The sequence below is a fragment of the Sorex fumeus genome, unplaced genomic scaffold, assembly GCF_029834395.1.
Source record: "Sorex fumeus unplaced genomic scaffold, SorFum_2.1 ptg000097l, whole genome shotgun sequence".
In the NCBI taxonomy this organism is placed as follows: domain Eukaryota; kingdom Metazoa; phylum Chordata; class Mammalia; order Eulipotyphla; family Soricidae; genus Sorex; species Sorex fumeus.
Window position 1 is genome coordinate 2,367,557 of NW_026606154.1, and position 26,913 is coordinate 2,394,469.

Genomic DNA, 26,913 nt, shown 5'->3' on the forward strand with positions numbered 1-26,913 from the left:
GACCCGAGTTCGATTCCTCCGCCCCTCTCGGAGAGCCCGGCAAGCTACCGAGAGTATTGGATATGCCAGACACAGTAACAACAAAGTCTCCTATGGAGACGTTACTGGGCCCGCTCGAGCAAATCGACGATCAACGGGAGGGCCTTTACCTTTACCTTTACCTTATGGAGATTGAACCACATCCAGTGTTGTTCAGGGGTTACTCCTGGCTCAGTGCAAAAGACATGAGGTAATTGATTTTATGACCAACTTTATGTAACTTAGCTATCAACCAGCTGAGTGAAAGTGAGAATCTCTGTTTTCAGGGTTTCATTATTCTCTAGTCATATACTACATACTTAAGCTTGGGGGAAAAAAGCATCATCCACCGAAACAATCAGACAAGACCTGAATCACCTGATCAAGCACTGCTAAGAGTGACCCTGGGGTCCATCGAGCACTGCTATGTGTGGCTCCTACACAGTTTTGTCGTTTATTTTTGGGGGCTTTGGGGGTCATATCGCCAATTCTCAGGGATTACTTCTGGCTCTGCACTCAGAAATTAACCCTGGAAGTGTTTGGAGGACCATATGGGATGCCAGAGACTGAATCCAAGTTGGTCACATGCAAGGCAAGTGCTCTCCCTGCTACAATGTCACTCCAACAGTCCCTATACAAAACTGAAATATCAAGAGCTCTGACTTAGAACCTGGAACAGAACTAAGATTCCACCTTCATAGTTTGTTCTTTTGGAGGTCTCAGGTAAATTGGAAAATCGGTGAGCCTAACAGCTTCTGGTTTGTTTGTTTCGTTTTCTGGGGGCCATACCAGCAGTGCTCAGGGCTTACTCCTGGCTCTGCACTCAGAGATCAGTCCTGGCGGGCTCAGAGAACCAACCATATGGGGTGCTGGGAGTCAAATCCAGGTTGGCTAAGTACAAGGTAAATGTCCCACCTTCTAGGCTTGGCTTCAGCCCCAACCTAACAGCCTCTACCTTAGGAGGTTGTTGTAAGGTCTGACTACAATAAAACATGAAAAACATTTAGTTAGGTGTCTATTAACAAGTGTTCAATGAAATAACACAACTATGATTATCATCATCATTATTCTGTTAGGATAATCACAAATTTTTGTAAAACAGAACAGGTCAGAGGCAACTGCAGACAGAATTTAACAGTGTCTTACCCTACAATGTGGAGGAACTCTTTATATTGGAAGGTTGCTGGCCTAAGAAGGGTATCTTTTCTCTCACCACCTCCCCCCATCCCCAGGAGACTACATATTACTTTCTAATACAGAAAAAAGACTTTGAGAGAACAAAGTGTCTTCTATTATAATTCACTCCTACATAAAAATCAAAGTGTCCCATTTTTTTTTCTTTTTGCTTAACACATAGGTACATAAGTCACAGTAGAAACCCTTTACTAACAAATATGAGAGAACTTGATACTTCAAAGTCTGATTAGTGCTTGAAGCATGGGTGGCCACATAAAGCCTTCCTGTTCTCAGGGGACCAACCCTGGTAAGGAGAAACTGATGACATAGCATCGATGGCATTCAAACAAGTATGCGGCAGTCATATATGTGTGTGTGTGTGTTGTGTGTGTGTATGTGTGTGTATATATATATATATATGTATAATTTCCCACTCAGTGAAAAACCTATGTCTCAACTGGTTGGTATTAGCCCTACGTCTTAAGAAAAGCAGCTTTAGAATCAGCAGCTGATATGAGAAAACAATTTAGGAAAACCATCATCTTAGCTAAGTCTAAGTCACTCTCTTGTAAACAAGCTATCCTAAGCTCTCAGATGTCTACTGGACAGGAGATTTGAGTGCTTAGTAGCAGAACTGAGGGAGGAATAAGGAAGACAGGATACTTTGCTTAAATGAAAAGCTATAGCTATTTAATTAAGGAAAAGTTGCATTTTGAAACAGATGCTACAGACCTGAGGCCATAAAGGACGGTCCCGTCTGGATGCAGGCGGATCATGCGATTCTTGACGGTCACTCCATGGACAAATGACTTCTTATCATTCAGGAAGTAGGTGTCAGGCACCCAGAGCTGGTCTGCCACTCTATTGTCCAAAGTCAAGTTTAAAGGTATTACATTATAGGACAGCCTCTTATCTCTCCAGGCTTGCTGAAAGTACATTGTCAAGGTATAATCCTGTAAATGTGAGAGAAAAAATGGTTATGGTGTACCCAAGTGAAGTTGAGGGAGAGGCAAACTTCAGTACTCATAAGAAAATATAACACTCCGCCCCCCAGTGCCATCTTTACAGCACGCAGCCACAGAGAAGAAAGGCCGCGGGGGGCCTCCACAGCTACTGAGGATGCTCCCGGTCCCGAAGAGAGCTGAGATCACCGGGAAGTCCCAGATGGGGTAGGTGCCACATCCCGCCTCCTCCAGAGGGAACCCCGCTGACCATGAGCCTCTACAAGCATAGCTTGCTTATGCAGGAACCACTCACTGCAAACCGCGCGGCCGCTTATGCGGCTGCGCAACATCTTATATATAAAGTGTTTAATGGAAAGTAAATTTTCCAACGTTTCTCCCTGAAAATCAGGCTTAACTCTTTTACAAACCACAACACCAAATATGAAAGAGAGACCAAAGGGAATGCCCTGCCACAGAGGCAGGGTTGGATGGGGATGGAATGGGGGGTGGGAGGGTTACTGGGATCTGTGGTGGTTGGAAATGGTTACTGGTGGAGGGATGGGTATTCAAAATAAATAAATAAATTTTAAAAAAAGAAAATATAACATACAGTCATGCACCATAAACCTATTAGATGATAATTCTGAATTCCATCCTTAGAACCTCTACTAGGTGTCTGTCACCATAACAGAAATGACAAATATGAAAGTGAAGAGAATATATCCTTATGAATATATATTACCCAGGAAGAAAGATAATGACAAACTTGTATTTCCCAAATAAAGGTAAACAGAATTGAATTGTTCTAGGTGGGACATAAACAAACTTTGTGTGTGAGTGTGTGTGTTTGTGTGTGTATGTGTGTGTGATAAGGATTAAACCTAGAACCTCACATATAAAAAGCATTCCACTAGAGCAACATCGCTATCTCACTGTCATCCCATTGTTCATCAATTTGCTCGAGTGGGCACCAGTAACGTCTCTATTCACCCCAGTCCTGAGATTTTAGCAGCCTCTCCTTACTCATCCTTCCCTTAAATAGCTACTGTATAAGAGGCTATTTAAGGGTCAGGGGAATGAAACCCGTTATTGTTACTGTTTTTGGCATATTGAATACACCACAGGGAGCTTGCCAGGCTCTACCGTGCCTGCACTAAGCTACATACCCAGATATAAATATAATCTATAAAGGTAAAGGTAAAGGCCCTCCCGTTGATCGTCGATTTGCTCGAGCGGGCCCAGTAACGTCTCCATTGGAGACTTTGTTGTTACTGTGTCTGGCATATCGAATACTCTCGGTAGCTTGCCGGGCTCTCCGAGAGGGGCGGAGGAATCGAACCTGGGTCGGCCATGTTGGCCGCTTGTAAGGCGAACGCCCTACCGCTGTGCTATCACTCCAGCCCAATCTATAAATAGAGATTAATAAATATAGCTTATAAATATACACAATACGTAAACTTCATTTGTTTTGGGGTATACCATAAAAAGTAACATATCAAAACCAACACTTCATTTACTCATTATTATGTTCATTCATTCATTCAACAAGTAATCTGCATCTTGTATGCGACATGTACCATTAAGATTCTGGGATAAAAGTCCTGGGAAAAATAGTTTTTCTATACTGTGATAAACGTAACAAAGTACATGTGTGGTCTTGGGAATTTTATAAACAAATGGCAGTTATGAATGGAATGTCAAATACTGCTGCATTCTATAGGTAAAGGTAAAGGTAAAGGCCCTCCCGTTGATCGTCGATTTGCTCGAGCGGGCCCAGTAACGTCTCCATTGGAGACTTTGTTGTTACTGTGTCTGGCATATTGAATACTCTCGGTAGCTTGCAGGGCTCTCCGAGAGGGGCGGAGGAATCGAACTCGGGTCGGCCATGTTGACCGCTTGTAAGGCGAACGCCCTACCGCTGTGCTATCGCTCCATTCTATAAAGCAAATAAAATAAGGTGGGGTATAAAGAAAAACTTCAAAAAGCCAACATTTGTGCTGAGGTCAGAAAAGGATTCCAAGTCATCGGATTGCAGGAGAGGAAAAGCCCAAACACAGGGCTGCAAGGACCCTGAGGTCTGCCTGTGCATAATGAAGGACAAGTAAGAAGTCTGCATGCTCGAGTTCAAAATTTCACAGTGAAAATAGAGCAGACAGGGTTAGCCTCATATTATCTACATTTTAACATTTAAAGAGTTTGTGACAAAGTGGTTAACTGATCACAGTGGTAAGTCACTGAAAATCCGTGTAAGTTTAATCAAATTGGGTTTTCCAGGAGAGGTGCTACTGGCATTGAGAACCCCAGCTGTAACTCAGTATTAGTTCAGTCAGTACTTCAGGAGAACTTGAATCCCAGGATAAAGGCTCAGCAGACCGGTCTCTGGTTTTTAAGAAACAGTGAACTGCTATAATGTGAGACTGATCTTGGAATTCCAGATAAAGCATTTCTCCATTTTTTTGTGAGGGGAGCTTCAGTTTCATTAACTATAAAGTGTTTTCAAATATATATTTTAATCAACAGTTTTTTATTTGTTTTGGGGCTGCACCTGGCTGTGCTAGGGCTTCCTCCTGGCTCTATGTTTAGAGTCACTCTAAACCATACTCAGAGAATCATCTATGCTGCTGGGGATTTGAAGCTTGGTCAGCTGCAGAGAAGGCAAGCACCCGACCTCTAGTACTATCTATCCAGTCCCATTCAACTGATTGTTACATATCACTCAAGTGCAATTTGTAAACCAAAGAAAGCTATACATTATGAACAAAGCATTTACATATATATTGTGACATGTTTTATCCACTGACAGCCTGTAGGTTAACTGTGGTTGCTCTATTGCCCTCATTTAATGACTAAATGAAAGACTAAAAATTCAATTGCAAGGGATAATTACAATTCTATTTTGAAGTCAGTTCACAACACACCTCTTGAGGGCATTACTGTATTAATCATCTCTATAATCTAAGAGTCTTACACAATCTTAGGGCACAAATAGTGAATGAACAAATGTCCAGTGAGGTATACTGGTTGTATTTCTCCATATCTCTATACTTTAGCAGGTTAAGCTACTTCAGGGCTGACGTGTGACTCAAGTTGGGCCTGGGTTCAATTTCTAATGTCATGTGACCACTGAGTACTATCTGAAGTGCTCCTGGTCTCCCTGGTGTGACCTCACAAGTATTAAATCAAAACAAAGATACACATTTTATTCTCTATCAAGTTCTTGAGCTTTTTTTCAACCCTTGCTGGAGATCTATAGCTAATTTTAAAAATGGCTACTGAGGACTAGGAAGATAGTCCTAGTCCTAGTCCTAGTTCTGGGTAGGGTGCGTGTCTTGTAGGCAGCTAACTGGGGATTGATCTCTGGCATCTACACATGGTCCTCTGAGCACCACCACTCAGGAATGATCCCCGAGAACAGAGCCAGGAGTAAGCCCTGAGCACTGCCCTAAAACTAACACACACACATACACACACAAACACACTCACACGTAGGTGTGTGTCTTGTTCTATTTAGTATCTATCTATAGATATATCTATATATGTCATATATACTAGAGACACTGGAGACACTGCTACAAAAAGAAAAGGGCTGTTTTTATAGGAAAAGCATAGTTCCTCTTTAATAAAACATTTCCTAGAATTTCACATGTATTTAAACACATTCAGAATCAGTATATATTGTCTTCTGAATGGGAATGATAGAATAAAAATTCCATTCTAACAAAAGATTTATTAATATATTAATACTCTCTCTCTCTCTCTCTCTCTCTCTCTCTCTCTCTCTATATATATATATATATATATACTGTTCTCCCGTTGGTCATCGATTTGCTCAAGTGTGCACCAGTATCGTCTCCATTGTGAGACTTGTTGTTTCTGTGTTTGGCATATTGAATACGTCACGGGGAGCTTTCCAGGCTTTGCTGTGTGGGCGAGATACTCTCGGTAACTTGCCGGGCTGTCCGAGAGGGGAGGAGGAATTGAACCTGGGCCGACCGGGTCGACTGTATGCAATGCAAATGCCCTACCGCTGTGCAATTGCTCCAGCCCATTTATACCTTAAAATATATAAAATAATTGTATAAGAATATAATTTCAATATAATATTTTAGTTAGCATTTTGGACTATTCTGTAACATTATATTTTGATAAAGAATTAGGCTAAGAAGATAGCCCATATATCTTCCCATGTAATGGGAAAATTATTTACCCAACACTTGTCTGGTAATTCAAGATATATGTGTATATATATGTATATATACATACACACATACATATATCTCATACATATGTTTTTGTAGGAAAAGCATAGTCCCTCTTTAATAAAACATTTTCTAGAATTTCACTGTATTTAAACACATTCAGAATCAGTATATATTGTATATATGTAGATATATATATATGTATATGTATATCGCTGGAGCGATAGCACAGTGGTAGGGCGTTTGCCTTGCACGCAGCCAACATGGCTGACCCGAGTTCGATTCCTCCACCCCTCTCGGAGAGCCCGACAAGCTACTGAGAGTATCTCGCCCGCATGGCAGAGCCTGGCAAGCCACCCGTGATGTATTCAATATGCCAAACACAGTAACAACAAAATCTCCAATGGAGACGTTACTGGACCCGCTTGAGCAAATCGATGAACAATGGGAGGGCCTTTACCTTTACATATATATATATATATATATATATATATATATGTAAGGCACTGGTAAACTTTACAAGAAAAAAATATACAATGCTATCAGAAATTGGGGAGAAGAGATCAACGGAAAACTTCCTCAAAGAAGAAACACAAATGGCCAAGAAGCATGTGAAAAAGTGCTCTACACAATTAATTATGAGGGATATACAAATCAAAACAACTATGAGATAACACCTCATGCCACAGAGACTGTAATACATCAAAAAGAACAACCAGTGCTGTTGTGGATGCAGGGAGAAAGGGACTGTCACTAACTGCTGGTGGGAATGCCAACTTGTTCAGCCTTTCTGGAAAACAACATGGACATTCCTCAAAAAACTAGAAATGGAGCTTCCATACAACTCAACAATACCACTCCTGGGAATATACTTTAGTGGCCCAAAAACACAATGCAGAAAAGCTATCTGTACTCCTACGTTCACTGCAGCACTATTCCTAAAAGTCAAAATCTGGAAACAATCCAAGTGACCTGAGAACAGATTAGTGGATAAAAAAAACTATAGTATATCTACACAATGGAACATTACACAGCTGTTGAAAAAAATGAAGTCATGGAACTTGCTTCTATATGGACAGACATGGAAAGTGTCATGCTGAGTGAAATCAGCCAAAAAGAGAGGGACAAACATAGAATGATTGCACTCATTGTGGGATATAAAAGAAAAACAACATAGTATGTTAATAATAACCAAAGACATAGAAACAAGGACCAGGAGGACTGGCCCATGGTAGAAAGTTTGCTAGAAATGGTGGTGGTGGGGGTGCAGTTCGGACAGAAAAAAAACCATTATGACATCGATAGTTGGAGATGATCACTCTGGACAAGAACAGAGTGCTGAAAGGAGGTATGGTGATATCCATGACACCCTTTCAATAACAGTATTGCAAACCAAAGTACCAAAGTTCCTAAAAGGAAAATGGAGAGAGAGAGAGAGAGAGAGAGAGAGAGAGAGGAGAAAGAGAAAGGAGAGAGTGCCTGCAGTAGCAAGCTGTAGGGGTGGGGGCAAGGAGGAAGGGAGGGAAATTGGAGACATTGGTGGTAGGAAATGCGCATTTGTGAAGGGATGAGTGTTGGAACACTGGATGACTGAAACTCACTCATGAACAACTTTATAACTGTTTATCTCATGATGATTGAAAAAAATAATTAGGCTATGGATTTTAGAATAGTATTTTGATTTATCATAAATCCAACCTTGAAAACTTATGAATTATATAATTAGGAAAAGGGCCAGCTACATCCTTTTTTTGGGCATATGTTCAAAACAGAATAGGCAATTTATGCTGTGCTTCATGAACACATTTAATGATTTCCAATCCCTGGAGATAAAATGAAAATTTTGATTATCATTCCAATTGTAAGATTCTTTGACAATATACCCTCTGAGGATATGAGGGAGAAAGTAATGCTTAAGTTTATGTGTCAGGTGGCATGCTTGGTCACAGTAAAATACACACTCTCCACTCTCTGGGGCTAAGTAGATAATATTGTGAGATTCCCATGTAATATGCTATGGCAATGCTTGTGAAGGCAAACTTGGGTGATTCTGCTGTCAAATCCATTTGCTTTTAAATAACGCATCATGACACTGTCCAGAAAGGAAGTGGAATCAGAGATAAGTGACTTTCAGTTCTTTCCTTAAAATCTTTTTTTTTATGTGCTACGAATATAAATTGCTTCTGCAATAAACTCAATATTTTGTTGTGAAACTATCACTGGGAATTTATTTTTATTTTTGGCATATCTCAGAGCTCAGCATAAGGAAAATGATGTTATGACACACAAATGAGAAATGTTTGTTGCTGATAGAACACACATCTTTGTATGGATCAGGGAAGTTTGTCAGGAATCACATAAGAACAACTTTAAATAATCAACCTTTTCCAGTGAAGTTCACAATTAAATCTTCATTGATTAAAAATTCTGGCCCCTGTCAAGGTCAAGGTCCGAGCCCTATAGGGTAATATCGGCTGTTATTTATTTGGAAGGAAGGCTAATCTCCTCAGCTAAATTATACCATATTCTTTAAAGCCAGAAACCATGTTATCATTTGTCTCCAAAGTGATCCTAACATCCTGTCTTTAATATAATTGATTCTTCATGAATACTTATTCATGGGCACATTCAAGCCTTTTCTACTTCACTTTCCATGCAAGGGGTTCAAGTTTTGATTCTTTATACCCCTTATCAAGCATTGTTTCTGAATTTCCCAAGAAATTCTTATCTTCACCCCCCAGCAGTTGAGAGTTAGTTTGAGTTTTATCCCTTTCCACATGTTTCAAACACCCACAAAGTTACTGGTATTTCAGATTTTCAGCACAACTCATTCTACTAGCATAGTACCCAAGGCTGAGCTGAAGGTTTCTTAAAGGCCACGTTTATCTGTCTAACATAAAAATAACTCAGAGAAAATGAAAACATTCTCATAAAGCACTTTCCACATTCACAGCTTTTAAAAATGCCGTCTTCCACATCTGAACCGACATACTGCTGATCCAATTACAGGTCATGCTAACAGTTCCACACATTCAACCTCCTAAACTAGAATGTAATGAAGAACATTAATAGAAGCTCTCCCTTAATAGAAGCCATATAGCAGATGTTCAACAGCAGTATTTTGAGAGAAGCACATGGTAGAGGCTCTGACTAATTGCTAAGACACATCCAGGACATAAGAAGCGTAACAAGGATCACCCAAAAGGGACATCCAAGTTCAGAAGTGACTGACTATTTTCTCATAAGCGAAACGAAAACATACTCGGTCAGACCAACATTCTTTTCCACTATTTTGCTTCGCTCATTTTGCATTTAATTACAGATATGCATCTCAAATCTCAAATATAAATGGATCAATTCTAAGGATGGCTTTAAGATTCAATGAGATTAACTGTTTACTTCAGTGTCTTATTGAAATATATACTACTCTCAATAGGGTACTTGGTTAGCTTTGAGAAAATCAACATTGAAAATATTTTATAGGTGCCTAAGGGGGAATGCCCTGCCACAGAGGCAGGGTGGGAGGGGGGTGATGGGGGGGTTGGAGGAGGGATGCTGGGAACCGTGGTGGTGGAGGATGGGCACTGGTGGAGGGATGGGTACTTGATCATTGTATAACTGAAACCCAAGCACAAAAATTTATAGGTCTATAACTATACCTCATGGTGTTTCACTAATAAAAAAGGTAAAAGGTAAAGGCCCTCCCGTTGATCGTCGATTTGCTCGAGCGGGCCCAGTAACGTCTCCATTGGAGACTTTGTTGTTACTGTGTCTGGCATATCGAGATACTCTCGGCAGCTTGCCGGGCTCTCCAAGAGGGGCGGAGGAATCGAACTCGGGTCGGCCATGTTGGCTGCTTGTAAGGCGAATGCCCTACCGCTGTGTTATCACTCCAGCCCAATAAAAAAATTAAATAAATAAAATATTTTATAGGTGCAATGTATTCCCTATCATTCAAAATAAACTTGACTCTCCCTCTACATATGTTCACATTTATATGTGTGTGTGTGTGTGTGTGTCTGTGTGTGTGTGTGTGTGTGTGTGTATAATCACCTGATCACTGCTGGGGAAAAAACCCTGGTGGTCCCTAGTACTGCAGGGCCAGAACTACACTCTCTCCTCAGGCCTTAGCAGTGAGCCACTGGCATGGTTGGGAATATTGTCAGAGTGACCCCCAGGCCCACTGAGGACCATTTGGGAGGAATCCTCCAAAACAAGACACAAAATGCTGTCTAGTAGCACTGCACTATAGCACTGTCCTCCCGTTGTTAATCGATTTGCTCAAGCGGGCCCAGTAACATCTCCATTGTGAGACTTGTTGTTACTGTATTTGGCATATCGAATACGTCACAGGTAGCTTGCCAAGCTTTGCCATGTAGGCGAAATACTCTCAGTAGCTTGCCGGGCTCTCTGAGAGGGGCAGAGGAATCAAACCTGGGTTGTCCGCATGCAAGACGCATTTGGTATGTCAAACACAGTAACAACAAGTCTCACGATGGAGATGTTACTGGGCCCGCTTGAGCAAATCGATGAACAACGGGAGGACAGTGCTACAGTGCAGTGCGACTAGAAAGCATTTTGTGTCTTGTTTTGTACGGTCATCTAATCATCCTCTCCCCAGTTTTAACACCTAACCCTGGCCATAGACTGATACTTCATATGCTTTAGCTCATGAATCATAACAATACCTGATTTACTATTCCTTGATGCTGTGATATTCTTGCATGTTACCTAACTTCCCTGAGATGTATGCTATGCTCTAGAAAACGAAGAAAATAATAGCTTCTGTTAGAAAAATAACTTCATGAGTAGAATGGCAGGCTCAAACATTTCTCCAAATGTTTGCTTTATTATCATTTTTCTCATTATTTCCACTTCCAGGTGACACATTTGAGACCCAGAAATCTGACTGCTTTTCCAATGTCAGCCAGTTAGTAATTTTCTGGGTCCAGTTCTTAGTTCTATACTGAGACGCTCCTGAAACACCCACCCCAGAGCCAGTTTTCATTCTGACTCATCATTTCCCAACAGCGCTGCTTTCCTCCACCTCCCACCAGAAAAGGGCGTAGGAAATGTACCTTCATCTTTGTCTATACTTTGATCTCTTTGTTCAGTCATACATCAAGTCGCATATACAGAACTCATTTGGGAAGACATAAAACAAATTATTTCTTGGGGGCAGGGTAAGAAACTTGAATGCTGCTTCAGAAAATTTTCTATAAGCTTAACACTGAAGCAATGTGTACATAAACGTGTTACTAATTACATATCCAGAGACCCCACTTCAGACAAAAGATGATGTTATCAATCCACTCTGATCCTGCAGAGTGACCAAAACATCCTTGGTGTTAGCAGAGAGTGCACCTTATGAGCGAGAGGCCCCAAATGATTAGAGAAATCACAGGGTCCTACCAATGGTAATGCACTAAGAAGGATTTCAACTGGCAAATATGAATATTGTAATGCTGTGTAGAAGAAGTACAGTCACATCATTTTCAGGCGTTTTTTCCATCAGAGTTACAGCAGTATTTTGTGTTTTGTGGGGCTAGAGAAATAGTCCAGGCATTAGGCGTAGGTCTTGCTTGCGGCCATTCCCAACTGTTTCTCCATCACCATGCTGAGCCCTGAGCACTGCTGGTGAGAGCCTCGGTGGTCCCTGAGCACCGCCTGAGTTACCTAGGTAATCCTGGTACAGGGCATAAGCAGCACCACATGGTCTGGCCCTCACATTGAACCGTTGGGCACACTTTTCTGAGAATCAGAAGGAGGGCAATGGGGCTTGAATTTAGTAAGATGTATTAAAAAAAATTGAAAAAAATTTCACAAATAAAAAGAAATTGATTTTAGTGAGCCTGAGTATGTGGTTCAGTGGTGGTAGGCATGCATGAGGCTACAAGTTTAATGAACAAGGCAAGGCCAAGTTCTGGTGTGATCCCCCAAACCAGTGTGCCACCTTTGATATACCACAATGGCAACAACAAAACTGAAGGGAATAAAACTACTTTGGCAATTTGTAGGGTTCAATCTAGTAATACAGTAGGTAGTATAAAGGTTAGGCTATGAAGTTTGACTAAATTGAATAATTTCAGTTTCTAAGTAAACAGAAACATACACCCCACAAAATAATTTGAAAGACAGAAAGCTTATTTTTGTTGCTTTTTTTGAGTTCAGGCCATACCCGGCAGTACACAGGGCTCACTCCTACAAATTGCCAAAGTTACAAAAGTAAGTTTTCTAGGTCCATAGTGATAGTACAGTGGGTAAAGGCACTTGCCTTGTACTCAGTAGACCACTCTCTGATGCCCAGTAGCATATGTGGTTTCCTGAAAACCATTAGGAGTGATCCCTGAGCACAGAACGTGGAGTGCTCAGGGATCACTCCTAATGGTTTTCAGGAAACCACAAATGCCTAAGTTCACAAGAGTACAAAAAAAGAGGTAACAGTCATTTTAGGGGTTCAGGGAGATGACACAAAAGATTGGAGCATGTGCATGGTATAGGTTTGGTTTCAGGGTGCACGTCACAGTTCCCTGAGTACTAGTGGGAAAAATTGCTTAGCACCAAGCTGGTATGCTCCGCTGTTACAGGGTACAGAGCTGGCAAAGTTGAGGAGGAAAACTTAACTAAGGATACTGGTTACATTTAGATAGAGATAGATATTCAGATACTGTCATTGACAAGTTACCCTTCGCACACTCTCCAAGGAAAACTGCCTTCATGACTCTCCTAATGCACCCACTTTGCTGGTTCTTTTTCTTCTTTTTCTTTATTGAACCACCATAGGACACAGAGGGAATGTTTATGATCAGTCATACAATGTTTCCACACCCATTCCTCCACCAATGTACATTTTCCATCAGCAATGTCCCAAGTTTCTCTCCTGCCACCCCGCTCCCCCAGAGCCTGACTCTATGACAGGTGCTTCTCTCTCTCTCTCCCTCTCTCTTTCTCTCTCACTCCACATACACACTCTCTCTCTTCCTCCCTCTTCTCTTCTTTTGGGCATTACGATTAGCAAGACAGATATTGATACCGAGAGGTTATTGTGTTTGTTCCTGTACCTAGTTGTAGATTTACAAATCTTTGTGCTTGGGTTTCGGTCACACAATGATCAAATACCCATCCCTCCACCAGTGCCCATTTTCCACCACCATGGATAATATCCCTCCCCACCCCCCTCCCACCCTGCCTCTGTGGCAGGGCATTCCCCTTTGTTCTCTCTCTCCTTTTGGGTGTTGTGGTCTGCAAAAGAGGCATTGAGTGGCAATCATGTTCAGTCCATAGTCTACTTTCAACATGCATTTCCCCTCCTGGGAGGATCCTCCAAACACCCTTTATTTGGTGCTCCCTTCTCTATCTGAGCTGCCCTTTCCCCTAGAATACCCGGCTGGCGTCTAAGCTATGGAGTAATCCCCCTGGTGTTGATCTCAGCTATTCTTGGGTATTAATCTCCTATTTTGTTATTTTATATCCCCCAGATGAATGCAATCTTTCTATGTCTATCCCTCTCTTTCTGACTCATTTCGCTTAGCATGATACTTTCCATATTGTACCACTTGTATGTAAATTTCATGACTTCATCTTTTCTAAGAGCTACATAGTACTCCATTGTGTAGATGTACCAAAGTTTCTTTAACCAGTCATCTGTTCTTGGGCATTCAGGTTTCTTCCAGTTTCTGGCTATTGTAAAGAGTGCTGCAATGAACAAACAAGTGCAGATGTCACTTCGACTACACATTTTTGCCTCTCTGGGGTATATTCCCAGGAGTGGTATCGCTGGGTCAAATGGGAGCTCAATTTCTAATTTTTTGAGAAACGTCCATACTGTTTTCCAAAAGGGCTGAACTAGTCGGCATTCCCACCAACAGTGAAGGAGTGTCCCTTTCTCGCCACATCTGCGCCAGCATCGGTTGCTTTTGTTCTTTTGAATGTGGGCCAGTCTCTGAGGTGTGAGATGGTATCTCATTGTGGTTTTGATCTGCATCTCCCTGATGATTAATGATGTAGAGCATTTTCTCATGTCAGCACTCAATTCTTACCCAGATCATTTCCAACTATCATTGTTTCAGTGGCTCCTTTATCCGAACTGCCTTCTCCTGCAGCACCTGGGGTGGACTTCCAACCATGGACCAATACTACTATTGTTTCTACTGTTCTTGAGTATTAGTCTCATGCTTTTTTTTATGTCCCAAAAATGTTTTCAATCATTCTATGTCTGTCACTTCTGATTCATTTCACTCAGCACAATACTCTCCACATCCATCCATTTATAAGCGAATTTTATAACTTCATTTTTCCTAACAGCTGCATAGGATTTCATAGTGTAGATATACCATAGTTTCTTTATCCAGTTGTTTGTTCTCGGGCACTTGAGTTGTTTCCAGAATGAGGCTGTTGTTATAACTGTATCTTAAATAATGAAAGCTACCATACAAATCACTACTCTGACTTCAAACAGATTCACTGAATGTTAAACTGATTTCACTGAATGTGGTGCATCTGCTGCTAGTCTGAAAAGTGATCTTTGAATCTGATGTTATTAAGTTTTAAAAATATTATTTTTCTGCCTAAAGCATGCTGGCCAATGGTACAGAGAATTATTAAGAACTTCAAAATGAAATTATTTACAAGATGCTTCTTGTGTTTCTTTGATTCCTATGGAGTTTCCGACAGTGGTTCATTAATCTGCTGGTTACAAACAACAGTTTTGCCAGGGATTTTGAGCATAGGGAAATTGATAACATCTGACATAGATTTAAAGCATTTGCTAAGGTTGATTACAATGCACTCAACAAAATTTGGTGTCCTTTACATATATTATCTTAACTTAATAAACACATTCTTGTCAGGGGTAGATGCTATTCTATCTGACTTAATTTTTTCTCTGCTGAAAGCAGTGATTTTTATAGGAACTGTGGAAAATATGAAAAAACACAGAGACATGGGGAGTGCTATGAAGACCTTTTTCAACATTTCAGATGCTTATTTTTGTTCTTCTCAGCATGGCACAGTCTCATTCTCTCTGAAGGATCTGAGAGTATTCAAAAGAAAGGACATTTGAAAATAAGTACATATCGCTGCTTTCATACTTGTGACAAGCTCACAGAAGCTGAGAAGAAGGGCAATTTGCAGAACTAGGCTGGAGCAAAGAGAATATGCTTAGTCAATGCTTCTGAGAGAATATCTGATGTGCTAAGATGAAACACAAATACATATGTTCACTTTGGGAGGCAAAGCTAATTTTAAAAAAAAACATCGGAGACCAAAGTTGCACTGGGGCCAGGACTTTGCCACTGCTTCAGCCTGCATCAAATATTTCTAATATCGAGCAAATATACCGACACCCATGATTTCTGGGATTGAAGTGGCATCCCTTTCTTTCTGAAGACCACCGTTGCCTTGGTTAATGAAGAATCAGTACTTGACAACTGCAAAATTGTGCAACATCACACTTAACGTCCATCCTGATACTGCATGATGCATCGCAGGTCTCTCAGAAATTTTGTTCGGTGGGTTTTGTTATTTAAAAAATATTTAAAAATACGTGTTCTTATTTTAAAAGTACAATGAAATACTTTAAGTTTAAAAATCACTATACAAAATAACAATATACTAAACTTTTCCCTTTAGAAATTTTATGGGTTTTTTGATAGTGTTATCAAACCCAGTCCCTCCACATGCAAAAGTACTCCACTACTCAGCCACAGTCCTGACCCATTAGAAATTTCTTAAAGTAATTCTCTCGTGGTATTGCAAATGCAACGTATTACCTTTTATGAGAGCATATACATATGTGCATACACACATACACATGGTGGCTTCACAATCTTTATTTTTTGGATGGCCACGCCTAGAACTTCACAGCCCCTTTATCTCACCAATATTTCAGAGGTCATCACATACAAGCTGCTACATTTTAGACTATAATGGCCCTGTCTCCATTCGATGAACCTGAGGAATGACAAAGTCCTGAGTTGGAAAGAACTCTAGCCCCTGAGAGAAAAGAGAGGAAAGAGGAAAGAGGAAAGCTGCCAGCTAAAAAAGGAACTACTTTATTGGTCTCTCTCTCTGTTCAATGAGAGAGGAGCAACTATCTAGTGTGTTCAATAACTGAAATGTTTGGCAGGAGTCAGAAGCTACCTAATGCCACAGAGGGGGAATATTTATTTGACACCTATCTGTGAAGTTCATTGATCATGGTATAACTGGGGATTCTATCATGACTAACTTTCTTTGCATCCTCCAACAAGAGGATTCAAAGTTCCACAGTCTCCTGCAAACTGGAATGGAATGTGCCTGATTATTCAATTCTTGTCACACTGAAGCAGCTCAGTACTGCCAGTTATTACTGGAACAAGTGAATGAAGAAAAGAACAAGTAGTCTTAATAAGATTGCTTTTTTTTCTCATATAAACTCAGGAAATACTTTTATTTCTTTCTGCTTCTCAAGGGAGCACTTTAGTGATTAAAATCCTGTGGTACCAGATTAAAAACTCAGGCATAATCGAACCAAACGACAAACTAGAAGTATAAACCTATAAGCAACATCTTGAACCATTAGTATACTCTATACCATTTAAAAAGGGTGGCTTTCATTTATGAATAGATGCATAAAAGTTTATGGTTTGATAGCAAATGTAAAACTGGTTCTTACGTTTAGATATTGATTGGGAATGAGAGGAAAATGTTACGTCTACTAAGCTAAAGGGCCATCAATCTGTGTTTTAAATCAATAGTAAATGCTTTTTACATAGTTGCATGAAGGATATAAGAACAGATAAAATATGAAACTAAATACACATTTAATAACAGAAATATGTATCTACTAAGGGTAATCTATGGACTCAGTTTTCAAGGACAGTGTTTTATGTACCAAATCTAGTCTTCCTTAAAAATGGATTAAAGGATACTTGAAATATGGCCATATAAATAAAGAAGTCTATTGACAGAGTTCTGGGAGAATTAAGAGTTAAGATGCATAAAGGCCTCGGAATTGAACAGAAACTCATTATATGTTCGTTGTTCTACTTTCTAGCATTTGTCTTCACTAAGTCTACTTTTAATCTTCATCAAGCTCCTAAAAAAGAAATCGCCATATATGTATCTCACACACACACACACACACACACACACACACACACACACACACACACACGTGCTATCTAAGTACCAGGGTCTTATGGGACATTGAATTACTACCTCCATATAATGAAGTGAAAAGACATCTGGGTATCTAAATTATACTATCCACCTCGATATCTTGCACAAATGTTACTTAGAATTCTGAATAGCTTTTCTGCAAAAGAAAACAGTATTTGCAAGCTGGAGGCCCAGGTTTGACCCTTAACATAGAAAAATTCCCCCCAGGCATTGTGAGGAGTGACCCCAACTACCAAAACAGGAGTACCTCCTAAGAAATCCCCCAAGTATCCTTCCGGGTGTGGTGAAAAATTCATGATGTAAAAGAATAAAAAATAAGTCAGAATGACCTGGTCACAGTCAACCAGGACTTTCAGGATCTAAGGATGAAATGACAAGGAAGGCACACAATGATTCTGGGTCCTGGACCATCACAGGGAACCCAGTTCTTGAAAACTGGGCATCCCATTAGGAGTTTGGAATATTCCTCTGAATTTTCAGGGGAGGAAACCAAGAGCTTCACACTTATAATTCTTCCCCAAACCACTCGGCTTTGAGGAGCGGTGGGAGAAAGGGTCTCAGTTGTAATCCATCACCATGTTTAGCTTCTCCATGAACAGTTAAGCTTTGATGCTTTCAAACTTTCTTATTCAACCTTTTAGGGAGGTGGGTGGAAAAATAGGCCCCACCGTAGTGGAAAGAGGGTGACAGACAGTTTCACTGGAGACAACATTAGAAATAGAGTTAAAGCCAATTTTCTTTGGAGACCAATGAAGATGCTCTGTAGCTATGTCTATACCAAGATTAACACGTCCTTCATAATGTATCTTGGTTTCAGAAGTTTAGGAAACAAAACTGAAGTTTCTACAAAAGAAGACCAATGCAGACTATTCTGCCAGTGCTCCTCTCTTCCACACAGTAGATTGGCTCCTGACTAAAATTATTTAACTTTTTGTTTCAAAATTTTTTTGAGAAAGAATATTATAAAAACACTATTCTCAATCATTCTTCCTTCTCTGCATTGTGTTCCAGTGTTCTTGGGAAGACCCCCCTGATTCTTAATTCTAGCACACAAGCTATACCAAGACATGGCTTCCTTTTGTCTTGTTTAGGATATTACCTAAGTGGAGTAGCTGACTAATGCAAGGTTGTACCTTCCAAAAATATTTCTGGACGAATGGAAGATTATTACTTTAAAGACATTAAAAATCATGGGGTTGGGGAGATAGCCTTGGAGAGCCAGGAGTAAGCCCTGAACATCACCAGACATTGCCCACAAACAAAACAAAACAAAAACCTTGAAACTCCATCATTAAATACATTACAACACAGGGCCAGACAGATAATATAGAGCTTAAAGGCACTCTGCTTTTATGCGCTGATCCTGGTTCGATGCCCAGGACCAGGATTCCCCCACGTATGCAGGGACCGAGTGCCCCTCCTTGCATTCCCAGAACAGAGCTGGAAGTGGCTGCTGGGCACTTGTGTGGTATGCTGTAAGAACACACACTGAAACAGAAAGGAATAATCATAGTTTAAAATGCAGCTGAAGGGACCAGAAGAAACTTGCCTTGCCTGGCACCCTAAAAGGCCCCCTGAGCACCACCAAGGTAGATTCTGAGTGCATAATCAGGAGTGAGCCCCAAGCACAGATAGTTGTGGCCCTCACATCAAAAATTTAAAAAACTAACATAAAATAATACTAATTATTTGGACTAAAGATAAAGATGCTGGAGTGATAGCACAGAGGATAGGGCGTTTGCCTTGCATGCGGCCGACGTGGGTTTGATTCCTCTGCCCCCCTTGGAGAGCCCAGAAAGCTACGGAGAGTATCCCGCCCGTATGGCAGATACCAGCAAGCTCCCTGTGGCGTATTCAATATGCCAAAAACATTAACAAGAAGTCTCACAATGGAGATGTTACTGGTGCCCGCTCGAGCAAACTGATGAACAATGGGAGGACAGTGCTACAGACAGTGCTAAAGATATGGATGAAAACATAATAGGTGTTAAAGTGCTTGCATTATGATGATTTGATTTTATTATTTTATTTATGTATTTATTTGGGGGTTTTGTGCGACACCTTAGAATGCTCAGAAGTAACTCCTGACTCCGCTCTCAGGAGTTACTCCTGGCAGTGCTCTCCTGGAAGAGGTGGGATTCCAGGGATTGATGCTGGGTCAGTGGCATGCAAGACAAATGCTGGACCCACTGTATTATCGTTCTGGCCCCTGTTAATTTTGTTTTTTGATCTCAACTTTTCTCTTTAATAAAAGAACCCTTTCTCCCAAGTCCCTGACAGATGGTAACCTAAATTCTGCTTGGATACTTCCAAAAACAAAAATCTCTACCTGGCAAGAATGGAATGGCACTGCTGGGTGACAATTATAAAAAATATGCTTCCCTATGACTGTCATCCATGGGTAGTAACACTGATTCTATGTTTAAAAACAGAACTGACATGTGGATTGAGAACATTTGTCATAAACTGTGGTGAAAATAAAATAAGAATTATTTCAAATTCTTAAATGAAATTTTATTTTATTTAGGCATGTTCTATTCCAACGTGGTTATTGCTATGTCCATATTATTTGATTCAATACTCAAATTTTTGGAATGGATAGTTTCCTTACAACTTTAAATTATTCCTGAATTTTAAAAAAACGAGCACAAAGTATTTTGAGAAATGTATACTTTCTTAAGATATCCACTTTTTGTTAAGGAAAAAGGCTTTAATTTATATTTATTTCCTCTCTTTCAGGAATTCATTTTTTTTTCTTTCAGGAATTCTTTGAATAATGTTTCCTTCTCTGGCATGCCCTAGTTTTCCCATCATGGGCACTACTGTAAGTGGACACATCTCCACTGAGAAATGACCCACCTTTTCAGCACAACAGAGACGGGGCCGTCTTAGAGGAAAAACGTATCTGGCTGGGGACAAGGGCTGCTGAAGGAATCAGCTCTTGGTTCATGAAAACCTTCCCCCACTCCATTTTTAATCAGACAGAAAAGAGAAAGAAAATATGCTTGTTGGTCTCACTATTCAGATTAGAGAAACACTAGTGTTACGTCTATAACTAAGGATCTCAATCAAAAACAGAATCACTAACACTATTGCAAATATGTGACCCAAACTATCATAATTAAATATAAAAAGATGTTTTCCAAGCAGAGTGGGTTGGGAGGGTGGGGAAGGACCATGAGGCACTGATGGGGAGACACTGACAAGGCTGTCAGTCCATGGAGTCTGAACACTGTACCTGAAATTCTATCATTAACATGACTACAAATCATGGTGTCTAAATTCTTAAAAGAGATACAAAATGAAATCAACAGTAGAAAAATAATTATATAAAAATATAATATAGGACAGTGTCACACTGTGCCCAAATTTCCCCTCTGGGAGTGCACTTTTCATAAAGGCAGTGCATACACACCTCCACACAGTCCATCTACAACTCCCCAAAGTATCTTGGCCACTATCATTTTATCACCTGGAGTGTTAAAACCAGTCTCTGCACAACACACCCATTCTTGTTCCCCCTGCTGAATCTCCTCAGTTTTGCCAGAGAAATATTTTTAAAATGCAACTCTGATCATGATATGGAATGACTTATAATTATTTCAGCAGTGTTGTATATCCTTCCAGGTAGAAAGCTTTACATAGTACAAATTCCAAATATGCAGGTATATAAAAAATCTGTTTTCCCAGCCACATATATAGAAATGTCCACAGTCAGAATTACTCTTCAGAACACTGAACCTGGTTCATTTCTTTGGTCCAAAAGGTCATGCAAAGTTGAAACTGATTTCAACTTCTGAACAAGTTCCTTCTGCCTATCTCACTCTTTCCTTTCCCTTCTATTCCACCATATCTTCTTTTTTTAAATTTTTTTTAATTTTAATTTTTATTAGTGAGACACCATGAGGTACAGTTGTAGACTTACAAATTTTTGTGCTTGGGTTTCAATTACACAATGATCAAGTACCCATCCCTCCACCAGTGCCCATTTCCCACCACCACGGATCCCAGTATCCCTCCCACCCCCCATGCCCCCATCCCACCCTGCCTCTGTGGCAGGGCATTCCCTTTTGTTCTCTCTCTCCTATTGGGTGTCGTGGTTTGCAAAAGAGGCAATGGGTGGCAATCATGTTTGGTTTATAGTCTACTTTCAGCATACCATCTCTTCTTTATTTGGCAATAAACACTGACTGTGGAGAAGTCCTAGTAACTCTGGTCCTAAAATATAAACCACTGCCTACATGCAGATTTTTATTCTCCACCTTTCCTATAATCCTCAATTTCTCCATATAGCCCTGAACTCCTCACTTTCCAGATGACCATAGTCAACTTAAAACCACTGAGTATTGGCACAAAGGAGATATTTTAAAGTACTTGTTCAACACGTGGATGAAAAAATGTCCCAAAGCAACCACAAATTTTTTAAGTCCTACCACATAAAAATTTTTTGAATGAACAACATTTAAAAGATCTGGAAGAAAGAGAATAATATGAGTGTATCCTAACTTGGTCACAGCTTAGCCAAGTCATAACCTGCAAAAAAACAAAGAGCACATCTGTATAAGTCTGGATCTAGAACCCATGGCTGACTTGAAGAGTTTAAGGAATAAAATTAGACTCGACAGAAGACATACTTAAGAATTATAGCTCTTGGCCATTATTAATAGTAATGTATACCACAAATCTCAGTAAAAATGAATTACACAATGTAGTGGGAATGAAGAGTATGCCAGAGAAGGAACCGCTATGAAATGATAATGGGAAGTGACCACTCTAGACAAGAACTGAGTGCTGAAAGGAGGTAAAGACACGGACAAAAGACAAGGACAAAATATCCTACACATATCAATAACAATATTGCAACTATGGTGCTTAAAAGGAGAAAACAAAAGTATCTGCCATAGAGGCTGGCTATGAGGAATAGGAGAGAAACTGGGGACACTGATGGAGGGAAAAGGACACAGCCGAGGGATGGGTGTTCGAGCACTCTATGGCTGAAACACAATCATGAACAACTTTATATCAAATGGTGTTTACTGTTCACTGTCCTCCCATTGTTCATCGATTTGCTCGAGCGAGCCCAGTAATGTCTCCATTGGAGACTTTGTTGTTACTGTGTTTGGCATATCGAATACATCACGGGGAGCTTGCCAGGCTCTGCCGTGTGGGCGAGATACTCTTGGTAGCTTGCCAGACTCTCCGAGAGGGGCGGAGGAATCGAACTCAGGTCGGCCATGTTGGCTGCGTGCAAGGCAAACGCCCTACCACTGTGCTATCGCTCCAGCCCATCAAATGGTGATTAAGTAAATTTTAATAAAAATAACTACAGCTATCAAAACGTAGATGTTGGCTATAAAAGGAACTTCATTTATACAGGAATGCAGTGTAGACATAGCATTAAAACAATTACTTATCAGAATCATCATAGATGTCAATTATATAGAGAAGACAGAAATATCAGATGAAAATTTTAAGTAGAAAGATCTTTATATTATAGTCAGAGTGAGGTGAAAAAGAAAAAGAAAAAAAGAAAGGGAGTGTGAAACCATTTTTTCTTTTAGTTGAATCACTGTGAGATACAGTTACAAAGTTGTTCATGATAGGGTTTCAGTCATACAAGGTTCCAACACCCATCCCTCCACCAGTGTCCATTTCCCACCACCATTGTTCCCAGTATCCCTCCTGCCACAGACCTCCCTCCCCAGCCAGCTTTTATGTCAAGGATTTTTTTCTTTCTCTCTCTTCTTTTGTGCTTTATGGTCTGCAATTAAGATACTGAGAGGCTATCATGTTTGGTCCTTTACCCACTTTCAGCACACAGTTCCCATCCATAACGATCACTTCCAAACAGCATTGTAATAGTGGCTCCCTTCTCTATCCCAACTGCCCTCTCCCCAGCACTTGAGGCAGGTGAAATCAATTCTTGGCGATGTGTGAGAACCTAGACCTGGCATGCTAAAGCCAGCCCAACCAACCCCTGGTCATTTTAGTTACTGAGACAATCGACTCCCTTCTGCCCCCGTGCTTTTAACAGTGTGTCTTTTGTCTGTCTCTCTTGGTGATTTATCTAAGGAAGCCATAGATAATGGGAAACACCGACTTATGGTTGAGTAATCACAGATGGATCTACATGAAGCTTTGGAAACTTTTCAGAAAAGTCATAGAAGAAAAGCCACAAAAAGAACTGTATTCCTCTTGTGTGAGGTGGGCTTCGGGGGAGGGTCTGGCTGCTCAGGGACTATTCTTGGCTCTGTGCTCAGAGGTGACTCCTAACGGTGCTCAAGGGACTGCATGTAGTGCCAGGGATATAAACCAGGGTGTAGGCTGCTATAGCCTCATGCTAGGGAACTATCTTGCACCTATACTAGCTGTCCTATCTTAAGATATTTCTCCTGAGCTACACAAATATTTCTCAAGCACCATGAGTCAGTCACCTGCTAAGAAACAGAAATGCTAAAACAAAAATGCTACTTTCTCCAAACTCAGGCCCTAAGAGTCTGGTTTATACATTTTCATCTACCACAATGGAAGAGTCTATAGAACGAATACAATGACCTAAATTCCTGAAATATGCACTCATAAAGACACATTCATCAACAACAGTGGATAATCCTTTAATCTTCTGCACACTGAATTATCAGTGAAAGAGATTCTTTTCTTTCATTTCTGTGTTTCAATCTGATTCCAACAATATCTAAGACTGAGCACATGAGAGAGGATGGCAGAATACTGACACAATTGGAACTGTGTAAGTTTGGGTTGAGTTTAGTCAAGTGTCTTATGCACATTTACAGACCTTGAGGATGGCTTTCCTTAGACTATTCTGAAAGACTGGTAAGCTTTTTCCTCCTAAACAGATGTAGCTAAGTCTTCTCTACACCTGGAAATCATGATTCTTCTCTTCTCTCAATGCTGACACTTTCCTGTCATCCAAATGCAAGAGAGGTCACTGAGATAAACCATTTCAAATTATAACTGTGGACCAGTAGACACAACATACACTGCGCAGGTGCCACCCAGTTTTAAGTAATTCCTTCCATCACTTGCCTTCATTTTCAAAAGCCTGCTACCTCTCCCCCTGCCCCCCCCCCCACACACACTGGGACTTCAGGGATTCTGAAAATATTCCTCCCCCAATTTTCCCGGTGGAAACTAGCCATTCTTGATCCCCAGTCAGATTTTCCAGGGAAAAAGGGCTCGGCCTCCCAAGACCAATCTCCATTAAACATGCCAGCCCCAGCTTCGTGCTTCAGACTAACCAACCAGGGATTCCCAGGCCCCCTTTTAAGATCGAACCTGCTCCAGAACTCCCTAGATCATTGATTTTGTAGAGCAGTGGCCTTTAATGGCAAGTCCACAGCCTTGCACTGGCATACAAGGATCGAACAACCAATAGTCAATAACTGTATCATAACTGTAGCTGTATTTATTAAGCACACAAAGGATAATCTACCCATTGCAGGGTAAATATTAAACTGGCACCCAGAATTATTACTTTCTGCCCAGTCTCCAAATATTAGGCTATTAAAGATTGTGTCAATTATATTAAAAAGGCAACTGGAGGGGGAGAGGGGCTGGAGCAATGGTGCAGTGGGTAGAGCACTTGTCTTGAAGCTCCACTGGTTATAACTGTAAGTGGTTATAACTCTAAGTCCATGAATCAGTATGCAGACAGGTGTCTCTCCGCAGGTGCAAGAAGGTGGGAGAATGCTTCTGATGAAGAGAAGTAACATATGAACAGCCAGCTGGGAGAGAAATGGGGGAAAGGTGTCTCCATACAGACTCCAAGCAAGCCCTGGTTTCACAGGTCCTCAGACTCAGCAGCTTTTTCAAGCCCCTCCGCTGATCCCTAATGCATGCTCTATGATAAGCCCCAGACAGATGGCTGTGACAAATGGAATGAAGAGGACTTTCCCACGGCTATACTTATGAATTCTGTGTTCAGCCCTTTTTACTACAAAATGCTCTATTTTCTATTTTTATTACTTTAATTTTTGAGGAATGCTGGGGGAGGTCTGTGGACCTAAGAATGTGGAGTTGCTTGGACACCAGGGGCCATGAGGGTCACATCTGATGGTGCTAGGGGGTCAAACAGTAGTACTTGGGATCAAAAGCCATCATTCCCTTGACCACTTAGCTATCTCCTTACCACATACTCAAGACAGGAAAGAAGATGGTAGAAACTGTAGAATCAATACAGATAATTCAGTGGCATAGTTTTAATATCTTCGTAAAAACTGAAAAAGGACAGAGTACAGCTCTGTCCAATAAGATGCACACAAGTATTTCCCACGTACCTTTCTGCACATGAATAGGGCTAGGTGAATAGGACCAGAAAATCAATCCCTGCTCTCCTCCTTGGCTTTCCTTATTAACAGGAATAGTCAAGTGTCAAAATGGCCTTAGATGCAAAGTGGGGAGAGAAATAGAAAAACCTGGCTTGGCACAAGTGGATTGGATTTTTATTCCATTCTGGGTTTTCACTTTCTTCTGTGATCCTAATACTGAAGGAGCTTCAAGAGACCTTTCAAGCTTCATATGAATTCAGACAGAGTTTCACTCCTGGGATATGGGTCCAGGCCCATGGAGCTCTGCATCTCAACCTCTCCTGAGGGAGGGTACGCTATTTCTCTCATTATAATCTTTATTCTTTGTTACTAATGGCTAATTATCTCACTTTAACTATGCAGTTTTGGTGAGAAATGACTGTATAAATATGGCTTTATGGCTGGATATATACTTAAGAAACCCTCAGGGTGGGAAAAAGTTATTGCCTCTTACTATTTTATGATTATTGGCTTTTGATTACAGCATGTTTTAGGGAAATCTCTCAGTTGTTACAATGGTTGAATTTTTTTGCACATTACAGTTAGCGTTTTTATTATCCCCAAGTGATAAAATTAAGTTCTCTTCTAAATTCCTGTCTAATTCATTCAATATTCAGAGCACTAAAAACAAAACAAAACAAAACAAAATCCAAGCTCTTTTCCAGCCTAAAGCAAAATTCTGCTTTGTTGATAATTTTATGTAGTTTCTCCTGAGAACAAAATATTTACAGAAGGTATAGATTAATGGCATGCCTATACAGCAAGTAATAAATATCATTCCCAGCTATAAGAGTACTAGCAAATGCATGTATCAGAAATCTGTTCATGGTTGTGCTGCATGAGATAATTGTGTTTTATATTAAGTCTACATTACACTCATATGTTTCAGGAGGTTAGTATATTTTTAAAGATCACAAATTCCTTATAAAAATGCAAGCCGTACTGAAATCCAAGCTGACTGCGACTTGAGGAGTGTAGCCATGGATTCAAATAAGCGGCCACCATTCTTCAAAGAGATGACTGGTGTGCAGGACGAATTACTAGTCTATAAATAATATGTTTTCTAACCAGCAGAGGTGATTAATCCAG

General features: G+C 40.5%; 1 protein-coding gene across 2 annotated transcripts in view; it reads right to left on the reverse strand.

The window, feature by feature from the left end:
- Positions 1-26,913, reverse strand: part of GABRB2 (gamma-aminobutyric acid type A receptor subunit beta2) — a 187,182-nt gene that overhangs the window by 117,679 nt on the left and 42,590 nt on the right. For both annotated transcript variants that reach the window (XM_056133082.1, XM_056133084.1), the window contains exon 4: positions 1,927-2,147. In XM_056133082.1, the coding sequence (XP_055989057.1) occupies positions 1,927-2,147 (221 nt within the window). The remainder of the gene's footprint in view (positions 1-1,926; positions 2,148-26,913) is intronic.